The 25,335-nt window shown below is 41.6% G+C and overlaps 1 protein-coding gene across 5 annotated transcripts in view; it reads left to right on the plus strand.

Moving 5' to 3' along the window:
- The window catches only part of FOXO3 (forkhead box O3), a 126,758-nt gene that overhangs the window by 85,292 nt on the left and 16,131 nt on the right, over nt 1-25,335 (plus strand). For 4 of the 5 annotated variants that reach the window (XM_058734888.1, XM_058734889.1, XM_058734892.1 and 1 more), the window contains one exon: nt 20,366-21,801. In XM_058734888.1, coding sequence (XP_058590871.1) covers nt 20,366-21,766 — 1,401 coding nt within the window. In that variant the 3' untranslated portion in view covers nt 21,767-21,801. Of the gene's footprint in view, nt 1-13,760; nt 13,949-20,365; nt 21,802-25,335 lie in introns of those variants that run through there. The other variant, XM_058734891.1, reaches the window with a different exon arrangement.

Consider the following 25,335-nt stretch of genomic DNA (forward strand, 5'->3'; position numbering starts at 1 on the left):
ATCTTTTGGGTTTGATGCTTTGGGCTTGTTGGAAACTAGTATGTCACTATGTCTGCCTTACTTTCTTTCTGCTCATTTCTTGTTGCTCCAAAGTCAGAAGAGTATAAATTTTTGTCCGAGTGATGACATTGTGGTATAGTCTAGATGTTCTTTGCTCACTAGCTGTTGATGTTATTTCTGATCGTTTTGTGAAAAGTGTTGCTAAGACAGTGGCCCAGGTATATTCTCATGATTGGTAGAAATAGCCGTATGAAACCATATGTCTCGGAGCTGTCTTTCCCAAAATTCATTTTTATGTCTTGAAGCCCCCAAAATTCTCTTTTTATTGAAATCCAGGTTGACCCAAAACAAGTTTTATTTATTTTTAATGTATATTTATTTATTCACGTTTATTTATTTTTGAGAGCGAGAGAGAGCACGAGTGGGGGAGTGGCAGAGAAAGGGAAACACAGGATCCGAAGCAGGCTCCAGGCTCTGAGCTGTCAGCCCAGAGCCCAGTGTGGGGCTTGAATTCTTAAACTGTGAGATCGTGACCTGAGCCGAAGTTGAACACTTAACCGACTGAGTCCCCCAGGTACTCCCCAAAACAAGAAGTTTTCAAAGCCTCATGATAATGCAGCCTGTTCACTTGGAAATGTGTTGCGTCCCTATCCTTAGTGTCTCCACATCAGAACTTCTAAAACTTTGGGACCAGGAGGATCACTGCTCATCCTCCCAGCCTTGTAACATTGGCGAATGATGGTGTCCAGCACATACACAATCATTCCCTGAGAAGCACTTTCAAAGTGCCTGATAACACATTCATGAAGGTAGGTGGGAAATAGGCACAGAAAAGCCTTTCTTGCTAGGTGTGTCTGTTGCATTATTTGCTTGCTGTGATTAGAAACCTCTAATTACCATCATTAACACTTGGAATTCTGTAATCAACTATTTTTTTATTATCAATATGTGCAAAAGTGGAGAGAGAAAACATATATGGATAACACATGCAGAGGGGTGTATCAGTAAAATAATTCCTAAAAACAGAGTTTCTGGGTTTATCAATCAGGATTAGATTTGGCCTTGTTTAACAGAAAACCCAGATTTAATAGTGAATTATTTTAATGTAAAAGAAGTCTAGAACTGGGGTGCCTGGGTGACTCAGTCTGTTAAGCATCCGACTTCAGCTCAGGTCATGATCTCACAGCTCTTGAATTTGAGCCCTGCATCGAGCTCTGTGCTGACAGCTCAGAGCCTGGAGCCTGTTTCAGATTCTGTGTCCCCTCTCTGTCCACCCCACCCCTGCTTGTGCTCTCTCTCTGTCTTTCAAAAAAAATGAATAAACATTTAAAAAAAAAAATGAAGGGCGCCTGGGTGGCGCAGTCGGTTAAGCGTCCGACTTCAGCCAGGTCACGATCTCGCGGTCCGTGAGTTCGAGCCCCGCGTCAGGCTCTGGGCTGATGGCTCGGAGCCTGGAGCCTGTTTCCGATTCTGTGTCTCCCTCTCTCTCTGCCCCTCCCCCGTTCATGCTCTGTCTCTCTCTGTCCCAAAAATAAATAAAAAATGTTGAAAAAAAAAAATTAAAAAAAAAAAAATATTAAAAAAAAAAATGAAGTCTAGGGCTGATATGATCATTCTAAGAAGTGATTGATGACCTGTCTCTGAGATTCTCTTCCAGCATTGCAGGTGGTTTTCATCATCAAGGTCCTCTCATGGTTCATCTAGATATAGATGGACTGAATAAGTACAGAACAAAAGGAACTCTCATCTGAGTTAGTTAGCTTTAAACAGTATTCCAGAAAGTTCTGTGGGACTCCCAGTTACATATCATACTTGTCATATGGCCACATCTAACTTTTCAAGGAAGGCTGGGAAATTTAGTGTCTTTTTTTTTCTGGGCTGTCATGTGCCCAGCTAAAAATCAACCTTCTGTTAGTAAGAAAGAAGAGACTGGAATCGTCTATTCCACCAAGTCAAAGGTTATGTACATTTTTAATATCAGTAGGTATTAATATATTTTTTAAAGTTTGCATTCAATTAATACTTTTTCCAGTTAATCGAAATGTTTATTTCTCCACAGGTGAACAAACAAAAAAAATTCTGAATCTTGATAAAATGTTCTCTTCTTCTGTATTTGAATTGTATAGTCCGCTAGAGGCATGAGTATGATCTCCAAGAAAACAAATAACATCCACATTTTGAACTTCTAAGTGCTTCTGAAGTTTAAGGCAGATAACTTAATTTTTAAAAATCTGATACTTTATTTACTGTGTATTTGCTATGACTTTCAGCGCTAAAAGTAGATTTCCTTAGAGATGGAGAACCTGAGAAAAGAGTCTATTTCTTTAACACTGGACTTCTGGATTGTATTGCAGGTGCTAACTTTATTCAGCATAGTTTAGTTCAAAAGGGAAAACAAGAAGAGTTTATTTCAAGAAAATGAGAGTCTTTTGTATGTCAGTCATCTCTAGCATTGACAAGAAGTAGTTGTGCTTTCTTTTGTCATTTATTTTTTTAATGTTGTTGTTGTTTTTTAATTAGAAAGTGTAAGTAGGGGAGAGGGGCAGAGGGACAGAGAGAGAATCCTAAGCAGGCTCCACACTTAGCACAGAGCCTTATGCGGGACTTGATCCCATGACCCTGCGATCATGACCTGAGCCAAAATCAAGAGTTGGGTACTCAACCAACTGAGCCGCCCAAGCACCCCTTTCTTTTGGTGTTTGACACTTCCTAGTTGTTTTCTTATATGAATGTATATGACTTGTCCATATATTTTTTAAAATGTTTATTTATTTTTGAGAGAGAAAGAACGTGAGCAGAAGAGGGACAGAGAGAGAGAGGGAGACACAGGCTCTAGGCTCTGAGCTATCAGCACAGAGCCCAATGCGGGGCTCAAACTCATGAACTGTGAGATCAAGACCTGAACCGAAGTCAGACACTCAACCGACTGAGCCACCCAGGACCCCCCAACTTGTCTATATTTTAATGCACCTTTTCCTTCTAAGAAATATTTTAGTAATCATCACTGAACATAGTACTACATAAAAGGAAGAAAGTACTACATGTCAGGAAGAAAGAAAAGCCATACGGCTTTTTAAATGTCCAAGTGGTATCTAAATTTTAAACCTTTATTTTTTTCTATTTCTAGACCTCATATATAGACCTAGATAGACAAAGTAAAACCTATTTTACTATAGTAAGACTACCTCATTGTAGCTTGAATTGGCGTTTTTTTAAATGATGGCTTTTGCCAAGTTCTTTTGGCAGCTACTGTAGACTGAAAGAAAGTACTAAAAATTGATTACTTGCAAGCTGTTACTAATAGTTCCTTTTTTATGCAGCCATTGCCACCCAGCCCAGGCTGGGGTCCCTGTAAAATGTTAGTATCTTCGGTGACTATGTGGGGGACCTGTTGCCCAAGTGGAGTGAGTTAACTCTAATTTACTCCTGGATGTCTGCATTCTTTTCCACAACTGTCCACAAATAGCGTCACAGCAAATTAATGTAATTTTCTGATTGATGCAAAGAGTAACCAAAGAAAGCTTGTTGTGTTTGGTGGCCAAAATACCACACAGTGTGAGCAAAGTAGAACTGCTGGCCCATTTTATAGCACTCTAATTGATAATTATTTCTCAAAGAGCACATTATTTGGCCGTGTGGCAACAATTCAGTATTATTCCAGAGGCATTAGACATGTAGGTGCATGTGAACACTGCAGTAAATAAATGCTTCCTTTTGCCAAGAATGGAAGTAGGTTATCCAAGAAGAAAGGGGAGGGAAAAGAAAATATCAATTTCCTATGTACCAGAACAGGCCTGGCTTAAATCAGTTAGTTAAAAAACTGTAGAGTGTGAAATCTTGTAAAGTTTTTTTTTTATTTTATTTTGTAGTAGAGGCTTCTGGTTTATATTTAATAGCCTAGAAAATTAACTCTCTTCTGGAAACTTGGAGAAAGTATATACAGTAAAAACCTTGGTTTGCGAGCATAATTTGTTTCAGAACATACTTGTAACGCAAAGCACTTTGTATATCAAAGCAAATTTCCCCATAAGAAATAATGGAAACTCAGAGGATTTGTTCCACAACCCAAAAATATTCATATAAAAATGATTACAAATATTGTAATATAATACAAGATAATAAAGAAAATAAAAAAATATAAAGAAAAATAAATGAACCTACACTTACCTTTGAAAACCTTCGTGGCTGGTATGAGGGAGACAAGAGAAGGGGGGGATTATTATGTAGGACGACTTTGACTATCACAACAGAATCACTGCTATCTGTTGGCTCAATGGAATCTTTTTTCTGCACGGGGACCATTGTATACGCTCGCACAGGTGTTGACTACGGTACAGTATTAGTAAACTCTTGTCATATACTGTATTTAATGTCACTGGCAATAAGACAGTAGAGGAAAGTTTCTAAATCTGCAGATAGCCTGGCCTAGAATGAAGCAAAGCGTCCCTAAGCTTACTCTTGTATGGAAAAGCAAAGGACTGTACACAGGTGCTTTGAAGTGACAAAAAAATATACCAGTGCCAGTTGTGGGCACATTCCGACGTTCTGAAAAATCACTGATTTCTGCCAGACACCACGGCCTGAGACCAAGCATCTGAGTATGTGAGACGATTGTGCACAATCCCTCAGAGAGAGAGGGAGAGAGAGAGAAAAGAACCATTGGCTCAGTTGTGATCATGTGGCATTCGGCATTATGTACTACTCATGTTGCAAGATATTGCTTGTTAATCAAGTTAAAATTTATTAGAAATGTTTGCTCGTCTTGTGGAACACTCAGAACAACTTACTTGCAATCCAGGCTTTTACTGTAAATGTTTATGTGCAGGTGTTTGCTTTTAGTTCATGGGAACTCCCCAGTCCATCCTTTTTGCAGGTCTAATGCTGCTAAATACTGTCAGAGGAATGAAGAAAATGGATGTGGAAGAGCTAAAGTGGCAAGAGGAGGGAATCCTGGGTTTCTACACATGTGAACTGTTACAACGACAGAGTCACTGTGGCAAGGAGAAAGGCCTGAAAGCATTTCCATAAGGGTTAAATTTGGGGCTGTCAGTAGACAAGTGTAGGGGACTGAGGAGAAGCTCTTCCCTCTGAGAATGGCCCAGCGCTCCAAAATCAAGATCTGGATCCTGTGGAAACTCAACCAATGTAACCTAGAGGACTTCCATGCAATGGGGCAGTTGGTTGTCAGGGAGATGGGGAGTGTGGACATAATATGATCTGCTCTTGCGTCTGGTCAAGGGAGGCAAAGAGCGAGAAACCTGCTGCCTGCTCAGCTCTGCTCATCACAGGCAAACAGCAGCATTGAGCAACAGCTGGGAAAGATGGTGACTGATGCAGATGAAACACTGCCCAGAGACTATACCTGGGGAGCTGCTCTTCTATGGTTTATTTTCATAAGGCCTTACAGGTCCTCAGCAAAGCCAGATCAGACCATTCAGATTGCTGGAGCCACACGTCTGCTCTTTTACTTGTGACTTCAGTTTCCTCCTTCATCCCCTTGTCTTGTGTTCTTGCTCATTTATGTAGGAGTAGAGAAGAAAATTAGCTAGAGATGAATTGCCACATTACATCTTTTGCATTTGACCCCACTAGCCATGAGACTCGTAGGTCAGAGGCAAAGGAATGTATTACGCATAGCCCAGCAAGCTGCACAAGCAGCAACGTATTTCGCATCAGTTTCCACTTTGCTCCCAAGTCCCACAGGAGTGACGCAGATGGGCCCAGGTTGATGCCTACACATGCAGTGGGTGCTGTTAATAGGAGGGGAACCCTAGGTTTAGGGATCCTTTATCTTTCATGATGGTCAGTAAGTATATCTGTACGTTGCTCTGGAGCGAGACACTACCACTATCTTTCAAGTCTGTTCACTATGCAAATGCAAACATTCAAGAAAGATAGTTCAGAACAGAGGGCCATTAGTGTCTGCTTGCAAGACATGCAGAAACTCCAGCAACCCATGGAGAGTTCTGTCTCAACTTGGATTTATTAACCCTTTAGGAAGCTTGCGTGACTTCTGTTTCTGTCCACAAATTAACATCAGGACTCGGCTGCCTTTCTTTCTTGGGAAGACAACGGAGATCATGGCTGTTCAAAAGAACCTTAATGAACTTGTTTCTGGAGAAAGCTAACACAGGGTAATATGGTTCTGTATAATGCCTCAGAGAGTTGGAAGTGTATTATTTTTTTTTTTTTTTTTTTTTTAAATTTTTTTTTTTTCCCAACGGTTTTTATTTATTTTTGGGACAGAGAGAGACAGACAGAACATGAACGGGGGAGGGGCAGAGAGAGGGAGACACAGAATCAGAAACAGGCTCCAGGCTCCGAGCCATCAGCCCAAAGCCCGACGCGGGGCTCAAACTCACGGACCGCGAGATCGTGACCTGGCTGAAGTCGGACGCTTAACCGACTGCGCCACCCAGGCGCCCCGGAAGTGTATTATTTGAAGCTACCTTTGAACCTGAAAATAGCTCAGCAGCATCTGTCCCTGTGTATTTTTCTTCCCTTGTCTTGATTTGAAGGGATTAATTTCCATGGCCCCTGTATATACAGTGATTTGTTATGCTTTAGGGGAAGACCTAGTACCTGGTCATGCTCTGAGTGCACACACACATTTCCTATTAGCAAATGAACAATTTGACTAAGGGAAAAGAGTTGGAAACTTCAGCTGAGGAGCCCTGGTGATAGGCCCAAGGAAGTTGAGAAAATCTGTGGGATAAATTTGCCAAGACAGACTCAACCAAGGAGGCAGTTATAAGGCCAGAGGTCCCCTGTCCTCAAGAATGGCCTTGGAGGGGCACCTCGGTGGCTCAGTCAGTTAGGCATCTGACTTCAGCTCAGGCCATGATCTCGCGGTTCGTGAGTTTGAGCCCCACGTTGGACTCTGTGCTGACAGCTCAGAGTCTGGAGCCTGCTTTGGATTCTATGTCTCTCTCTCTCTCTCTCTCTCTGCCCTCCCCCCCACTCCCGGCTCATGCTCAGTCTTTCTCTGTCTCTCAACAAATAAATAAACATTAAAAAAAAGAAAAAAAGAATGGCCTTGGAGTCACAGACAGTTGGTATTCAGGGACCAGTGAGCCCTGGAGCACTATGACACCTGCTAAGTGAGGCGTGGCCTCACCCCCTAACTTCACCATACTAAGAGTGTCTTATGTGCCTATCCTTGCCAGTTAATATTATCCCTCCTACCCTTCGGGTGATAGATACTATACTACTGGTGTTTCCAGTTTTTTAAGTGCTTTCAAGCTTACCCCACACATCAAGTAGATTAGAGCCTAGCACATATTAATACTACAGTACTGCATTCCTTTCATGGCCTTTTGAAAAACTGACTTATCCTGTGCACATTCAGCCTTTTTCATCATAGTTTGGAGAATAGTGCTAATTAACTTGTACATTTAGGAACATCCTAGATTTTAAGTTAAAATGTGCTGGTATCTAAATGTCCACCACCACTACCACTCCCCACGAACAGTGGAATGGGTGTCTGGTTCCTTAGTTGATCATTTTCTGTGGACTTTTGAGCTGTGTGGTGCTCATCTGTACGTGTGATTGGCACCCAGAAGTGTCCTGGAATGAACAGTTGATTCACTTGGTTGGCATTTAGCAATATCATTACATTGGTCATCAGCCCCTTTTGCATCCTATGGTTTTAAACAAGAAGAAATCTTGCAAAACCAGTGCAGTGAAATGCTGCACATGCAGGTGAGGTTACAGGGTAGAGAAAGCAGTTCCTCAGGAGGCTCCTTTTTAGCTGAATGTCATTGGGCTGTGGAAAGGAAAGAGAAGGGTACTGTAGACCTGAGTCACTTTGCAGAATTGTCTGCTGCGTTCTTTATTCCTGTAAAGAGAAAGTCCATCAGTTGTTTTCTCTGCAGTAGCCGACATGAGATATTCTGTTGCGTGGCATTTACTTTTTTTGTCTTCTGCTTTTTTACCAGTATCGTCTTGATTTTTGATGACTATCAGAATAACTAACATTGACATTTGGAAGATAGCCTGCTTCCAAATACATATACACTTGTCTGTTCTGTAAACCCTAGCCCAAACTTTTTCCTTCCCTAGCTGAAAAATGTGCCTCTACCCCTCCTGGTCTTTCCAGGGTGTGGGCCTGTGCTTAGCTGTGTGACTGTGCCCACACGTTGGCATATATTTCGGTGCTACCCAAAAGTAATCCGTTGCCCTTGAAATAACAAGATGAAAAAGAATTGTTTTTCTGAGCCATAACATCTGAAGAGCTGGAAACAGTTGTGTTTGTATGTGTGCCGCTAAAGCCAGTGAATTTCATGTGAAGGAAGGGATTGTAAACCAAGAACAGAAAAGCAGTTTTCCTGGATTTCAGATGACAAACTCAAGCTGTTTAACTCACCCACTCAGCACCTCCACAGCCATCCCTTTAATGTGCTTGCAGGCATTGTCAGTGATTTCTGTTTCTGCAGCTTTTGTTGCCAGAAGACAAATAATAAAATAGCATGCATATACAAACTTAAAGCAGTTTTCTACCAGTGTTTGATTGAGGTTAAACAGAAGCATCCTGATCATGCTGTCAGTTGGCAGGCAAAGGCATATTTTAAAATTCACATAGATTTAAAGAAAGCTAATCTTTTCTGGCTCTATAATAAACTAATTACATGTTTAAAATAGTATAGAGCTGAGTCCCTGTTTCAGATTAAGCCTCGTAATGGCAAGGTCAGGACAAAGCAGACATTTGCCTGGCTTTGCCTGATGTCTCTGGCTTGAGGATCCACAGCACGGTGCCAGCTGTTTCAGAACCTGAATAGGTCTGCCAAGGACGGCCAGGTAATACTGACTTGACTCACTAATGGGTTAATGCTCTCTGAGCACAGAAGCCACCAGACGTGCCACCAAGGAAGACCTGGATACTTAATAGTTTATGGCAGTAATCTTGTTTGGTTGTTCCCTAAAAGAGGTGATCCCAGGTCAGGTTAGGACATGCCAACAGTGTCTTTTTTGGGGTATATCTGAGAAAAAAGGTGTCATTTCTAAACATGATCTGGTTTCAACAAGGCTGACTTCATAGCTAGTCATTCTTCCACTCTTTCCCTTCTTTTCATAATCCTAGGGACCATGTGCAGAAACTTAGAGATGGGAACATGTCATTCAGTAACATAGATTTTTGTTCTTGTTCCTTCATGTTCGTTGGTCACCTGTTAGTGGTGCCTCTCTCCTTAGGCAGTTTGGTGATGTCAGAGGGAAACATATACGGACAGTGGTGAGAGCTTCACTCTGGAGTTAGCCTTGGGCTTGATTACTAGCACCACCAGACAAGCTACTTAAATTTTCTGTACCTCAGTTTCCTCCTGACAGGCTTGTCGTGAAAATAAGTGAGATTAGGTTTGTCAAGCACAGAGACTTGGCCTTGGTAGATGTCAAATACATTAAGTTCTTTCAGATTGCAGGTGAAGTAGACTCTTCTTTTGGATTTTTCTGTTCTTGTTTTTCTTTGGATGTGCCTTGGAGGAGACTTAGTACCAGAGTGTGTTATCTATGATTTTGAGTCTGCCTCTGAGGGCTCTGGGCCAACCTCACTACCAAGAATGAGGCCCTATAGCATCTCAAGGCAGGTAGGGAGTCAGCTCTTCTCTCTAGATGGACATGACACCTTTGTGCCAAGCCCTTGCTCCTCTAAGTAGCTCACACACTGTCATGTTGCCCTTCTTAGCATCTCTTATTACAGAGAACCGTAAGTCTACTAATTAGGCTGTCATCTTGTTTTTGGAAATTGGATTGTATAATTGAAGTTAATACTCAAAGAGGAGACTTGCTACTTCACATTTTACAGTGGATGCTTATTTCCATCTTCACTCACGTGAGGATTGGTCATTGAGCTCATGTTTTATAACATTGCCAAGTGTAATTCAGGTTTGTTTTGTGGCTGTTGCCCCTTTTCACCAATTCACTGATTAAACAAATAGTTTTTTGAACGCCTACTATGTACCAGGCCCCATGCTAGGTGCTAAAGCTATAATAAGACATGGTGTCTGGTTGTGAAGAGTTCTATATGTGTTCGGGGAGACACGTTCTCCTCAAATTATAAAACAAGGCAGACTGAAGTTGGATGGCTTGGTGGCTGGCTCGATGGGTGGGTAGAAGATACTACCTACCCATGCTTTGTGCTCCCTGCACTTCATCCCTTTAACCGGTGTGGTAATCCAGACATTGGAACCGATGTTGTTTCTGGGTATTACTGTTCTACCTTAAGGCCAGGAGATCAGAGTTTGTCTCAGTGTGGCGTCCACTTACTAGCTGATTGACTTCAGGTACTCCCTTGTATCTCTTTGGCCCTTTGTTTCTTTCACTATAAAGTTAAGGCTGCGTGTTACTAGATGGGTTTCACAGCCCTCTCCATTTTCCCCAGTTTACTTTTTACTGAACTTCCTGCTCTCATCACTTATATAATGCCATGAAAGTGATTATTAAACTCTGATGTATTCCTGAATTCTGGTCATGTATTTCCAGTGCCTTTTCTGTTTCCACCCACAATAAATTTTCAAACTGGAAAAACTTGTAGCTTTATTGTTTTTTAATCTAAGTGAAAATTATGTTAATAGTAAAACTATTTCTGTTCTACTTTGTTCTACTCTGTGGAGTCCATTTCAAGAATGTTCTGTAACTTCATGGTGTTTAACCCTTTGAGGCATCCATTTCGTGTAGCTAGCTGTGCATGGTCTCCACAGGGAATTGACGTAGTGTGTGCCCGTGTGGGAAAGGGAAATGGATTCAGTAACAACATCAGGGAAGAAGCTTGGAGAAAGAGAGCAGGAGCTGCCAAAGGCTATAACTTTAACCTGCTTTCTGGGGATTGTAATTCTATTGACTGCATGCCTTTAACTGCTTCTCCCTCAGTCTGGGGAGAAGGATGGGCAGGGGATTGGAAGCAGGAGGGCTCATGGGGAGGGGCAGGGTGCTGCCGACAGTGGGTGTGGGCAGAGGTTGCAAGGCTGCCAGGGTTCTCTTTGTGCCGGAAGTGCAGGTTTGGCTGTAAGGAATGGAATGTTCCCTCTTGCCCTCCAAGAACAGAAACAGCTGTGGAAGAGCTTGAAAAGATTACTAAATGAAAAAAAAAAAAATTAATATGAAAATAAAAGCCACATAGAAAATCCAACAAGACTGCAGTAGAGTAGTAGCCGTCTTTTTCATGCTCTTCGAGAGAACTTTCTTCCTATCTAGGATTCCTTTTTTTCATTTGAGGGCAGGACAGATTGTCTGCCCAGCCCTTCCTCTTCTAAGAAAGCCTCATGTGTCTCATTTTGCTTGGGTAAAGAATGGGTTCATTATGCTGATTATCAGATGATTGCTATTATTTTATTCGGTTTAGTGAGAGACCAGAACCTGTCACTTACTGCATGAAAACTTGAAGCAAACGTTAATTTTCAAAGGAGGTCTCTGTGGGTAGAGGATTATTGTTAGCAAATTTAACAGAAATCTTGTTTCAAGCTGGAAATTTAATCCTTCAGCCAAGTTCCTGACAATATTTATTTTAGAACATTGTCTTTTTAAAATAAGTCCCTTAATGGTTTAAACTTAGTGTTTTAAACAAGAGTAAGAGTAGAGCTAGCCTGGGACTTGTCTTACACATCACGGTTGATTGTGCAATGCTTTACGTGAATGTTTATTTAAGTTTTCTTCTCTGTCTAAGAGGCTTGCTTGCCTATTACAGCCGGTATTCCATATAGTCAGAAATAATAACTGTTTCTGATTTCAAGTCTGTTTTATGCTATCATGCTTTCTGTACTTGCTTTTGAACAACAGGTTAGCCCCAAAGAAGATAAAATCTAGTGGAAAATCTAGTGGAAGCCAGCTAAAACCTAGACTCTACCAGTTTCTAATAAGAAGGACCAGCCTCACACTTGCCCCTCAGATGGCGGCACTACTTGGCTCTTTGCCATGTCCACTCAAGGATCTTTGCTCTGAGTGTAATGATGTAGTGTTTTGCACAGTTGAGGAATGAGAAGGAATGAGAAGTGGAATATGTGATTATTATTTTTGAGACTGATTATGTCCTCAGGAAGTTCATCAAGTGATACTTTGCTGTCTTAACAGTGGGAGCTGATAAGTACCTCAGGATTGGGGTATGGCTTTTTCAGTAGTTATTTTTACCCAGTCTGTCTTTTTGGCATTTTGCTTGAAGGATAGTCTATGAAAGGGATTGTATGAGATTGCATGCTAATTCAGGGAGGCTCCTGAAAATTACAGGGATTAGCTACTGTCCCAGCTCATCTTGTCTTCAGCCTGTTATCAATTCTTAGTTTTGTGAATGCCCACATGTCCTCTTTTCTGTCCATGCCTATCCATGCTGGGTGGAGAAGTGGCACAGGACAGAATGAGATGACCATCCACAGGCAGTACAAGGTCAAGGACCCTTCTTCCCTGTCTCCCTTACCTTTTTTTTTTTTTTTTCTTTTTTTTTTTTTTTAAATTTTTTTTTCAATGTTTTTTATTTATTTTTGGGACAGAGAGAGACAGACAGAGCATGAACGGGGGAGGGGCAGAGAGAGGGAGACACAGAATCGGAAACAGGCTCCAGGCTCCGAGCCATCAGCCCAGAGCCCGACGCGGGGCTCGAACTCACGGACCGCGAGATCGTGACCTGGCTGAAGTCGGACGCTTAACCGACTGCGCCACCCAGGCGCCCCTTTTTTTTCTTTTTAAGAAAAAAGATAAGCTGGATCCCAGTGGCCTGAAAAATTACTGTCTCTGTTTTACTCTGCACATATAATCACAGCTTGATTCTGTAGCCCCAGTTCTCATCCTTATTTTCTAAGTGGTGGGAACTTGAACTTAGAAAACACCGATTCTGCTTCCCAGACCTGGGAAGACTAGGGACGGTTAGGTTGGACTCAGAGTCTCAGTCACTGGAAAGGCAAGGGGGAAATTCCAGTGATTCTCAGCTCTCCTTGCACAGAACAATCTGGGGAGCTTTAAAAATGCACCTCTACCTTAGCCTTACCCACACCAATTGAATCAGAATCCCTGGGAGTAGGGCAGGAGTATGTAAAGCCTCCCCAGGTGATTCTAATGGGCAGCCAGGGGAAAGAATTAATACTTAAGAGAAGTCAGGGCCTTGTCCAGAGAACTGCCTTTGAAAGAGCCTGTCATTATAAATCAAAGGCCACTTCCCAGGCCCTCTCCTAAAGCTGTATCTTTGCATTACTCTGCAGTGGCACCCAGCCCCCTGGGTCTCCTCGTGACTTGTGGTTTTCATTGGGCTTTTCACGTGACCTTTATCATCGACTGCTCAGGAGATGCATATATTAGAATTCAGGCATTTGGCAGCCTCATTCTGAATTGTCATTGCCCACAAGTCAAAGCAGTGAGACCTACTTGAAATGCTGGTCCTATGTGTAAGGTAGATGAATATTGTGTCTAAAAGCAATCTTTTGCAGATTGTCCCCACTGAAATCCCTTAGAAGGACCAGGTGGATGCCTGCAATCTGCCTGGTGGGGAGCAATGGGTCTGGCTTAGGGGTTGACAGCCATAGCTCTCATTTTGCTACTTTTGAGACAGCACAAAAAAAGAGAGGGAGGGGTTGTCTTCAAAATAAATAAATAAATAAATAAATAAAATGGAAGGTAGGCAGGGGCCTTTAAGAGTTAAATTACACAACTCCCTTTTTATTTTTAAAGTCAGTGGATTCCTTGTTGCCGTTGCTGAGAAAGATAAATTGATACCACATGTTGCTTCCAGACAAAACCCTCTCTGTGTTCCAGGAGGAGCACATGCAGCTGGTGTCTGGGTTAGTGGACAGTCTCCACAAGGTAAACATGGGTTGGAAGGGGCTGGAGTGGACATAGGGTAGCAACAGTTAGGAAATTACCAGTCACTCCTGACTGACACAGCACCTTTGAAATACTTTTAAGAGTCTGAAATCTTCCTGGAAGGAGCCGCCCTCTCACCTTTTGGCTTAAATTATACGATGCTCGGAAAACAGTAAGTGAACGTTTCTGATGTCACTGCTTCCGTATGTGGGATTTGACAGTTGAGAGCCTCTTTTGTGCTTGGCACTTCAGTGAGTACTTTGCATGCATAATTTCATTTAACCTTCCCGAAGATCCTAGAGTTAGGCAGAGAGGGTAATTTTATCCTCATTTTGTGAAAGGGGCATCTGAGGTTCACTCAGTTGCCCAAGGTCATTGGACAAATGTCAGAGCCAGGATTCTAGCTCGGACCTGACTGACATCAGAGTCTGTACTCTTCCTTCAACATCATGCTGCCCCACCTCCATTAGCCACCTTAAATTGTGTGTGTGAATTATCCATTTGTAAAGTTCCAGTGGGGAATACTTGGTCATTTCAGGCAGCTTCTCTTGGACACCTAACCTAATCTGTTCTGGGTCCATGTGTCTTCACAATCAGTTGGCATATATGTAGTGACCATGTGCACTTTAATATTAGTAATAAATGTATCTTACAGTAGAAAACTGCCTTTCAGGAGAGCAAGAAAAATAATTACCAGATTCTGATAAGTACAGTCATCTTTATGCTAATTTCTTCAAGGAGAACCAAGCAAAGAAATCTCATGCTGACTGTGGGCCACAGCCCAGAGTGTGAAATCGAGTTCCTTCATACTACCTCCTTCACACACCTTCTGCACATACCTCCTTGAAGGATTAGGCCACTAAATACAGCTGCAATCACACAGGACACAGGTTTTCCAGATCTCTTCCTATTTAACTCCATCGAAAGCATCTAAAGCATTTCTGTCCCAAGCTTGCTTGGATGTAAATCATTTTGTAAAAGAGAGCATTGACATAAAATGGGATGAAGAGTGTTCTTCTCTCTGCTCTCTCTTCGGACACATCGGACACATTGTGTTAGAGATGCTTTAAGGATTCTCTAAATCTTTGGGGCAGCTTGGAAAAAAAACTGGCATATTTGTCCCTGACACTAAAGTTTCTTCCTAGAAAATGTTTGCTCTCCTGTAATTTCCAGTGTCTGGTTTCTTAGTAGTGAACTTAAATAACCAGAACTATTCACATGATTTGGGGTTGAGGTTGTAGTGTAGCTTCGTGGCTCCTTTAGTAAGTGTGATGACAGAATGGCCTGTGCTCTAGCAATAGGACTTTTGGTTGTTAATATTTACCTTATCAAGTTAACATTAAGGAAAACACATCCTTAGTACTTCAGCCAATTAACAATGGCTTGCCTTACAAAGTATTAGAAAAGTTAATTCTAGTCTTGTCACGCCATTCTTTTTTTTTTTTTTTAAATGTTTTATTTTATTTTTGAGAGAGACAGAGACAGAATGCAAGTAGGTTAGGGGCAGAGAGAGAGGGAGACACAGAATCTGAAGGAGGCTCCAACCTGTCAGCACAGAGCCTGATGCAGGGCTCACACTCACAGAGCTGTGAGATCATGACCTGAGCCAAAGTCAGACGCTCAACCGACTGAGCCACCCAGGCACCCCAGCCATTCTTCCTTTACTTCAGCTCCCAATCCCCAAACTAATGTAAAATCCTAGAAATATAAACTGTTTTGTATGGTATATGAATTAGTGGAAAACTATAGAATATTTTTAATGGCGGTTTTTATAGTTTAAAATACACACAAGTAGGGGGGCAGAAATATAAACTGTTTGGTATGTTATATGAATTAATGGAAAACTATAGAATATTTTTAATGGTGGTTTTTATAGTTTAAAATACACACAAGTAGGGAGGCACCTGGCTGGCTCAGCTGGAAGAGCATGCGACTCTTGATTTCCAGGTTGTGAGTTTGAGCCCCTCGTTGGGTGAGGAGATTATTAAAAGGATAAATAAACTTTAAAAAATAAATAAAATACAGTACACTGGAAACTAATTTACAGACCATAATATAGAGGTCTTTAGAGAACTTAAATGATAGATCATGAGATTTTACAGTTGGTCTGTTTTTAGAAATCCCACTTCTCATTTCTGGGACTGACTTGAAGGAGTATCATCCCTTTGAAATCTTACAGAACTCATATCACCATTAACTTTTGTTATCAGGGAAGGTGTGGGGAAACATCGTACTCCTGACATTTTATCTGGCATTTATTTATTTACTTACCTTTTCCTGCTTTCCCAAAATTTAGGTAGAGAAACTACTGATTAGAATCATGACCTGTAAGAAAACCAGAATCTATTTCTGGAATCCACCTTGTTAGGATGAGGGAGCATTTGAACTGGAAATGGACAGAAGGACCATATTTATTGGCCTTTGGATTTTATAAATGAATTATGGATTTTATAAATGGGAAGCTGGCCAGCCTATATGTATAGAGGCTCCTGAGATAGGGGACTGTCACAATGGTGGTGGCAGTTTCTGTGTTGTCTTGGTCATATAACCTGAAAAACCTGAGTGTTGTGTAGGTAATATGCCTAAGGGCATGCATTCTGCTAGTAATAATCTCTAAAACAAGAGTAGAGCAAAGAGGGGAAACTGAAGCTAGTCACCGATTTAATAAGTCAGGTTTTGTTTCAGAACCTAAGGACAGTTAACATTGGTTGGTATGGTGACCATTGCCCTCTCCCTAGAAGGAATGCTATCATGGCCTCCTTAGTAAAGAAACACAAACATGGGCTGTGTGAGCCTTCACTTTCTCGTCAGTTCTTCTGAAAGACTTTCTTTAAAAAAAGGTTTATTTTTAATTTAGGAAAGTCCCATCAAATTATTATCCCTATTTCATAAACAGAATTACAGTAGTAAAGTTGTGCTTTTATATCCTTGTTCTTTCTTAAATGTTTCTTTGAAATGTTAACAGAAATAGGTTGAACGATGACTTCTAAATAATTTGGTGACAAACCTGTGAAAGGTTATGTAGTAAAAGCATTGGATTTGAGTACGGAAAACAAATTTCACTTTGGGTTATATAGGCAGTGTGACCCTGGTGTAAGTTATTTAATATCTCTCAGCCTGAGCCCTCATAAAGATGATGAGAGCACTGATACCAACTTTGCAGGTTTATTATAAGGATTAGAGACCATGAATTTAAAAGCTATGGCTCAGTAACTGGCAGTGCTCTAATTAGGCAGCTTCTCATTTCTTCACCCTTGAGATCAGGGCTCTGGGCCCTGACATCTTGTCCTGTGCTTCTGGTCCTAAATGTGGGTATTCCAGCGCCTTTACCACATGTCCTTACAGAAGCTTAATTTCTGTCTCCAAATTTTAGCCAATTGTAGCTTGAAATTTTGTTAAATTATACATATACATTGTTGAAGTTTAGAGTTGTAGTAATAGATGACTATTAGAAAATTCATGTAGGGCATTTTGGAATTCTGTAAAGTGTTCCTTTTTTTTTTTTTGTAGTTGGTTTGGAATTGGTGAAAATAAAAATACATTTAAAAAATACTATTCTCTAAGTGCTTTTTTTTTTTTTTTTAAGTTTATTTATTTTCAGAGAGAATGCACCCGTGAATGGCGAAGGGGCAGAGAGAGAGGGAGAAAGAAAGAATCCCAAGCAGACTCTGTGCTGATAGCAGCCCATGTCGGGGTCAAACTCCGGAACCATGAGATCATGACCTCAGTCGAAATCAAGAGTCTGATGTTACAGACTAAGTCATCTAGGCACACTCCCTCCCCCTCAAGTGCTTTTCAAAGAGGGGATAACTGGATACTTAAGATTGGTCATTATTAATCCTAGGTGTTATATGAACTCATTCCAAAACCTAGAGCAAAGGGGCCTGGCCAGGGTTCCACATTGGTCCCATATAGCTTCAGAACCTTCCTGTTTTCACCAAGAAGTTTAAGTTTTTTATTTAATGTATCTAGTCATTTGAGTACTCAGATAGTAGAACCACCTTGCACCTGCCTGCTTTTTGAACCCTACAGAATGAATTTTAAGAACATGCTTTGAATCTGTTTTATAAAGTGTTTTACTTTTTAAAGAAACATAATTTCTGAACCATTAGTAGACATGCCATTATTTTATTTATTTATTTATTTATTTATTTATTTATTTATTTATTTATTTTATTTTTTAATATGAAACTTATTGTCAAATTGGTTTCCATTATTCTTTTAAAAACCAGAGGAGTAAAAGGGAATCAGAGTATATAGTCTCCTGGGCAACATTCGTCTTATCAGATACTCAGTATGTTGCCTGTTTTTTTTCTCTCAACTGTCTCTTTATGGGCATATCATAGAAATGCCAACTTATGGCCCATGGTTGTTCATGTTCATTGCCCAACCTGAACTGCAGGCCCTCCTTACATAGGAACACGTACATGGGAATCACTGAGTATTTTGAGTTACTTATGGTAAAATCCTGCCCACTTTCTGTGTTCTAAAAACATTCTGGTAGAACACATGTATTTGTATCTTCTACATAAATACAGTGGTGATTGCCAATTTTTTAAAAACTATGGGAACTTTTAGGATTGTTTGTATTTCATATACTGCACAAGGCAATACTTTTTGTCTTTAACTTGTGAATAAAAACTCATCTGTCCTGTAGTTTCTGTTCCAGATGTGGAGAAGACCATCAACTACTCTCTTTTACTGCACATGAGGCATTTTATAGATTAGAATGAGCCCGCATCAGGTGATGAGCTCTCCCCACCATGGACTCTGTGTTTTATAATAGCAATAAGAACACCCTGACTTGGTAGAGTGATCAGTTCCTAAAGCATATTACCATATATCATTCTTACATCATCCCTGTCAGGGAGGGATGGTTTGGATGTTATTATGGCTATAATGAAGATAGAGAAGTGAAGTTGTTGCAGACAGATTAAATGATTTGCTCAAGGTCACATGGTTGATCATTGCAGAGATAGGACTGGATCTAGGTCATCCCAGCCAACCAAGCTTATCTACCAAGCTGAGAGGAAGATCTTGCAAGATGGCTGCAGTTGTTAGGATTTTAAAGATATTTTGCTCTTTTTTTTAAATCTTTTACTATGAAATAGTTTTAAATGTATAGAAAAATTGGAAAACTACTACAGAGTTCTCATATCCCAACATCAAGTTTCCCGTTGTTAACATCTTACCTTAAAGTTTAGTACATTTGCCACAACTAATGAACTAATATTAATACCTTATTATGAACTGATAGTCCATACGTTATTCAGATTTCCCTCATTTTTACCTAATGTCCTTTTTCTGTTCCAGCATCCTGTCCAGGTTGCTACATTACATTTAATCATCATTCTTCCTTAGATTCCTTGTGGGTCTGACAGTTGGGAAGAGTATGCAACAGACATTTTTTAAATGTCCCTTAATTAGTATTTGTCTGATGTTTTTCTCATAGTTAGACTGGGGTGACGGTTTTTAGAAGGAAGACTACAAAAGAGGGTGCCATTTTCATCGTATCATATCAAGAGTACATATTATCAACATGACTTAGCCCTATTGATGTTGACCTCGATCACCTGAGATAGTGTTTGTTTCTCTACTGTCAAGTTACTTTTTCCCTCCTTTCCAGACTGAACTCTTTGGAAGGAAGTTACTATGCTCAGACTGCATTGCCTGGAAGGGAAATATCTATATAAATTACTTGAAATTGTTCTGAATGGGCAACTTGCCTATTTCTGTCAACTCAGCAAATTTTACTCTACCATTTTCTTCTTCTTTTTTTTTTTTAATGTTTATTTTGAGAGAGAACGAGAGTGTGAGCACAGAAGGGGCAGAGGGAGAGGAAGAGAGAGAGAGAGAGAGAGAGAGAGAGAGAGAATCCCAAGCGGGCTCCACACCGTCAGCTCAGAGCCTGACATGGAGCTCGATCTCATGAACCATGAGATCATGACCTGAGCTGAAATCAAGAGTTGGATGCTTAACCCACTGAGCCACACAAGCACCCCACCATTTTTTTTTCTTATACCTGGCAGACAGGTATGAAATTATGGCAGGAAGAGATGGAGTTATAGAAAGGATAGGTAACAATTCACACCAGTTGAGTTTATAGTAGTGATTAAGAAAAGGTAGATGCTGCCTTTATGCTAGTGGAGGGAACCATAAGAAAATAGAGTAGCCCCTTGAGTGATTAATTACCCTTAGAGAGCCAAGGAGGTTTGTTGCAAAATGGAAGAGTGCTGTGGTAATAAAATTATGTAAGTGTGAACTTTAGTGTAGGAAATAGTATTCTAGAAAAGGACAACAAAACTTAGGAATTTGGGGAAAACAATGTCATTGAGCATGTACATTTCCAGCATCTCCTGGATATGAAACCATCTCCCACCTCCTAAATACCACAATTGGCCATTTACAATGTTGTCATTGTTCCGAGCTGGGTGGGGAGCATATCATACAAATGTTTATCTTTTTTTTTTTCCTTTTTAATCCTCCAAAAACTAAGGAGGCTTTCAAAAATAAGTCTGATTAACTACTTCTGGCTGCTTAGTTTTGGTCCATTTTGTCTCATATTCTGCATTTTCCATTCTCTCTACAGAACTCTATCCGGCACAATCTGTCACTGCACAGCCGTTTCATGCGGGTCCAGAATGAGGGGACTGGCAAGAGCTCTTGGTGGATCATCAACCCTGATGGGGGGAAGAGCGGGAAGGCACCCCGGCGGCGGGCTGTCTCCATGGACAACAGCAACAAGTATACCAAGAGTCGTGGCCGTGCAGCCAAGAAGAAGGCAGCCCTGCAGACAGCCCCCGAGTCAGCAGATGACAGTCCCTCCCAGCTCTCCAAGTGGCCTGGCAGCCCCACGTCACGCAGCAGTGACGAGCTGGATGCGTGGACCGACTTCCGCTCACGCACCAATTCCAATGCCAGCACGGTCAGTGGCCGCCTGTCACCCATCTTGGCAAGCACGGAGTTGGATGACGTCCAGGATGATGATGCACCGCTCTCCCCCATGCTCTACAGCAGCTCAGCTAGCCTGTCACCCTCTGTAAGTAAGCCATGCACCGTGGAGCTACCACGGCTGACCGACATGGCGGGCACCATGAATCTGAATGATGGGCTCTCTGACAACCTCATGGATGACCTGCTGGATAACATCACACTCCCATCATCCCAGCCATCGCCCACCGGAGGGCTCATGCAGCGGAGCTCTAGCTTCCCATACACCACCAAGGGCTCTGCCCTGGGCTCTCCAACCAGCTCCTTCAATAGCACGGTGTTTGGACCCTCATCTCTGAATTCCCTGCGCCAGTCTCCCATGCAGACCATCCAAGAGAACAAGCCAGCTACCTTCTCTTCCATGTCACACTATGGCAACCAGACACTCCAGGACCTGCTCACTTCAGACTCACTCAGCCACAGCGATGTCATGATGACCCAGTCAGACCCCTTGATGTCTCAGGCCAGCACCGCTGTGTCTGCCCAGAACTCCCGCCGGAACGTGATGCTTCGAAATGACCCAATGATGTCCTTTGCTGCCCAGCCTAACCAGGGGAGTTTGGTCAATCAGAACTTGCTCCACCACCAGCACCAAACCCAGGGCGCTCTCGGTGGCAGCCGTGCCTTGTCGAATTCTGTCAGCAACATGGGCTTGAGCGACTCCAGCAGCCTTGGGTCAGTCAAACACCAGCAACAATCTCCTGTCAGCCAGTCTATGCAAACCCTCTCGGACTCTCTCTCAGGCTCCTCCTTGTACTCAGCTAGTGCAAACCTTCCCGTCGTGGGCCACGAGAAGTTCCCCAGCGACTTGGACCTGGACATGTTCAATGGGAGCTTGGAGTGCGACATGGAGTCCATTATCCGTAGTGAACTCATGGATGCCGATGGGTTGGATTTTAATTTTGATTCCCTCATCTCCACACAGAATGTTGTTGGTTTGAACGTGGGGAACTTCACTGGTGCTAAGCAGGCCTCATCTCAGAGCTGGGTGCCAGGCTGAAGGATCACTGAGGAAAGGGGAAGTGGGCAAAGCAGGTCAGTGCCCAGTGCTATGGCATTTAATAACAAAGTGTGGTTAATTGGGGGGAGGCTGACTTTTATTTACTTTGAACTTTACTCCACATTGAGAAATCGAGAACCATGGAGCGGTGGTACACAGTATATGGCTCCCAACCTGTTCATCTCCAAGTCAGACAGGGCCATCAGGTGCCCCTCTCTGCAGTTTGCTGACAGCTCAGGAATTTTACTGCCAGTAAAAAGAACATACACATATTCAGATATTTCATTCTATTCTTTTTTTCTTTTTTTGTATCTAGTCATCCTCGCTTACCTATGACACAGGTCTCCCTACTTGATGGATGGATGAGGATAGAATGGAAAGGGGGGAGGAAGGGAGACCTTAGGTCACACAAACTTCAAGGTTAAGGACCCAGCCAGAAGACATTCTTAGATGCTCAGGTCCAACACCACCTTTGTCGATCTTCCATGTTATGGTTTCTTCATCTTTTTCCAGTAAAGTAACAATTCACAGGTACTTCTAATTTAACTGTAGAATATATATTCTGGACTCTTTCATACATGAGTATTTCCACCAAAAGCAAGATCTGTTAGGGGCGCCTGGGTGGCTCAGTCGGTTAAGCATCTGACTTCAGCTCAGGTCATGATCTCACTGAGGTCTGTGAGTTCGAGCCCTACGTCGGGCTCTGTGCTGACAGCTCAGAGCCTGGAGCCTGCTTCCGATTCTGTGTCTCCCTCTCTCTCTCTGCCCCTCCCCTGTTTGCACTCTGTCTCTCTCAAAAATAAACATTAAAAAAAATTTAAAAAAACAACATCTGTTAGATTCTTCACCATAGGACTAATCATGTTTATGAGTTAGCGTTCAGCATACAAGCATTTAGAGAGCAAAAGATTACATTGAAACCATTTTTGTGTGAATGAGAAAGAGACCACTTGGTCATGTGCTTCTTGTTCCTCAACGTGTAAGTGAGGTCAGGTTCCTAACAGTGACGTGAGTTGCGAAAGGGGGAAGAGATTTTTTTAAATTGTGGCATTTTAATACTGTTGGAACCAGAAGGATCATATAACATGATGTGGTAAGAAAAGCATTTTATTAAAATCAGAAATCAAGGGTTTAGTTTCACTTCTGCTAGTTTCTGGCCACTATCAGGGATGTGCCACTTAGCTTCTGAGCCTCAATTTCCACTCTTATAAAAATGAGTAGAATAGCCCCTTTGTTACCTCTCACAGGGTTATTCTAAGCATCAAATGCACCGAAGTATATGGAAGTGCTTGTAAAACTGCAGTGGGCTGAAATATGTATGGTGTAATTAGGTAAACATACTGATTGATAGAAGAGTAAGCACAGAGCCCAGAAAGGTTAAGTAGTTTGCTGAAGGTCACACAGCTGGACCCAAAATCCATATTTCCTGAATGGCTTGAACCATGATAGTTTTCCCTAATTTTCTCTAAGTAGGAAAAAATAGGAAGTGTTCTGAACTGAAGCCAGCATAGCAGAAATACACAAGCTTGCCCCGAAACTCTCCTTAAGAAGTAACATGAGCACTGGGGTATTCTGCTGACCGGTTTGTGCCTCCAGACCCTACCCCATGTTCAAGAGCTCTGTCTGTTCTGTGCCCCAGCTCCTCTTTTTAAAAAACCTCAGTAAGCTCCTTACACCCTTCTTTAAATGGTGTAAAAGGGAAATGCGATTCAAAGCCATAAAAACCCTGAGCCTTGTTTAACCCTCTGCCCTGGTGAAGGAATTACAAGGGTCCCCTATGGTGAACTCACTGCAGCTCACGGGGTAGTTGTAGAAAGGGGAGTGTCAAGAGTGTTGCGGTGCTGCAGCTTCTCAGCTTTCCCAGGCATAAGCGGGCCCCTAATGGGACTCAGACATCTGTTTTCAGTCATTTAATAGCCCTTGAGATGGTAAAAAGACTGTAATGGAAGCTAAATAGGGTGACACACTTGCATGCCAGCCAGTTCAGTACCAGAACTCAGACTGTGAAGATTTTGCTTTGAGAAATAGAGACATTTGGCTTTTAGAAGAATAGATAGTTTGTTTTCCTTTAAGAAGTGGAATGTGATTGTGGCTTCTAATGACACAAGTAAATTTTAATTTTGGTAGAGTTGTAAAGGAGACCCACTTTCTAATTTGTTGAAAAGAGTTCAGGAGAAAATGTAGTATCAATTTTTGTGTAATTTTTCAAGTATAGGTTTTCTTTTTAGTTGAATAGCAGACCTTTCTTGTATATGTATAATTCTAAAAGATTGTATAAAAATATTTTAAGGGAGATTTAAATACTTGCATTTTAAAAACATGTTTAATGAATTATTATTTGAATAATAAATAACCACTTTTGGGATAATGCATTTTATTGTTATGCCCTAATGGAGCTTTAGGATCGTTTAGTCACCTTTTTCTCACAACATTTTGGGGAGGTTCTTTTGAGAAGATATTTCTTCATTTAAAAATGAAAAGCCACCAAAAATGTCCTGAAAGTAAACTAGCTCAATGTGATCAGAGCAAGAAAAAAAGCATCCTAAAGACGATGGGATCTTTGAGGGAGTCTGGTATCTAGGTGTAAGATTTCCATATTGCTTTGGAATGAATTGTTCTTCTAAACTGCCAGGAGCACATGTGACCTGAAGTATATTTACCTTTAAACTTATCTTGTGTCTATCACTTTATTGAAGACTCTTAAATTCACAGAACAGGCCTGAAGTCACAACCTCAGACCTCTCTTCTCCCAAATGAAGTACCCCAGCTTCCCAAGAGTTGTTCTAGACTAGCTTTCTTTGTTTGGCTTTTTTTTTTTTTTTTTTTTTAAACAAGTCGCCATGGTATTCTCCAAACTCCTTTCCTGCCTAAACTGAGGGTCACGTGGCCCTAAATTGCAGTTGTGGAGTAAACGGAACGGCTCTGTCCACTTGACAGTCCTTCTGGAGAGCCGTGGAGAGGTGCTTCTCTGGAGGGCTGGGTGTTTCACACACACGTCATTCATCCTAGACTATGTGTAAAATCCTTTGACCTGTGGGTCTATCTGGAAAAGAAAAAAGAACCATACCTTTTTACGAGTGCCAGCTACTGGGATGTGAAGGGCACTTTCTTCTCTATAAAGCGTGGTGCACATACTTTGAAATTGGCAGTGGAGTTGTCTGTGAGCTAGTGTGGTGGTTGCAACGCTGAGCTTCCCTGGAGCCCTCCTGTATCTGACATGGGTCTCCTCTCAGTGGGAAAGCAGCCTTGACCTCACTGTAGTTTTGAGGTCAAAAGATGCCTAAGTTCACAAGCTCCTTCATTCATCTTCACCTTTTGACGTTTGGAGACCCCATTAGGGAACAGCCCAGTATTTAGTTTTAAACTACTTGGAGATAAAGAACGGAAAACATCAAGAAAGAATGTTTCAGCATTCTAATATTCTTTCCACGAAGTGGCCCTAGTAAGAGATATGTGATGATCCAGAACTAAAAAGAAGCAGTGGTATACTAGTGTGAAAACAGCAGGATCTAGTGCTGGAGGCCATTTAGAATTTATATTTAGGCTGCTTTCCAAAAGGAGCAAATCTT

This window comes from Neofelis nebulosa, chromosome 6 (assembly GCF_028018385.1).
Source record: "Neofelis nebulosa isolate mNeoNeb1 chromosome 6, mNeoNeb1.pri, whole genome shotgun sequence".
NCBI classification, from domain to species: domain Eukaryota; kingdom Metazoa; phylum Chordata; class Mammalia; order Carnivora; family Felidae; genus Neofelis; species Neofelis nebulosa.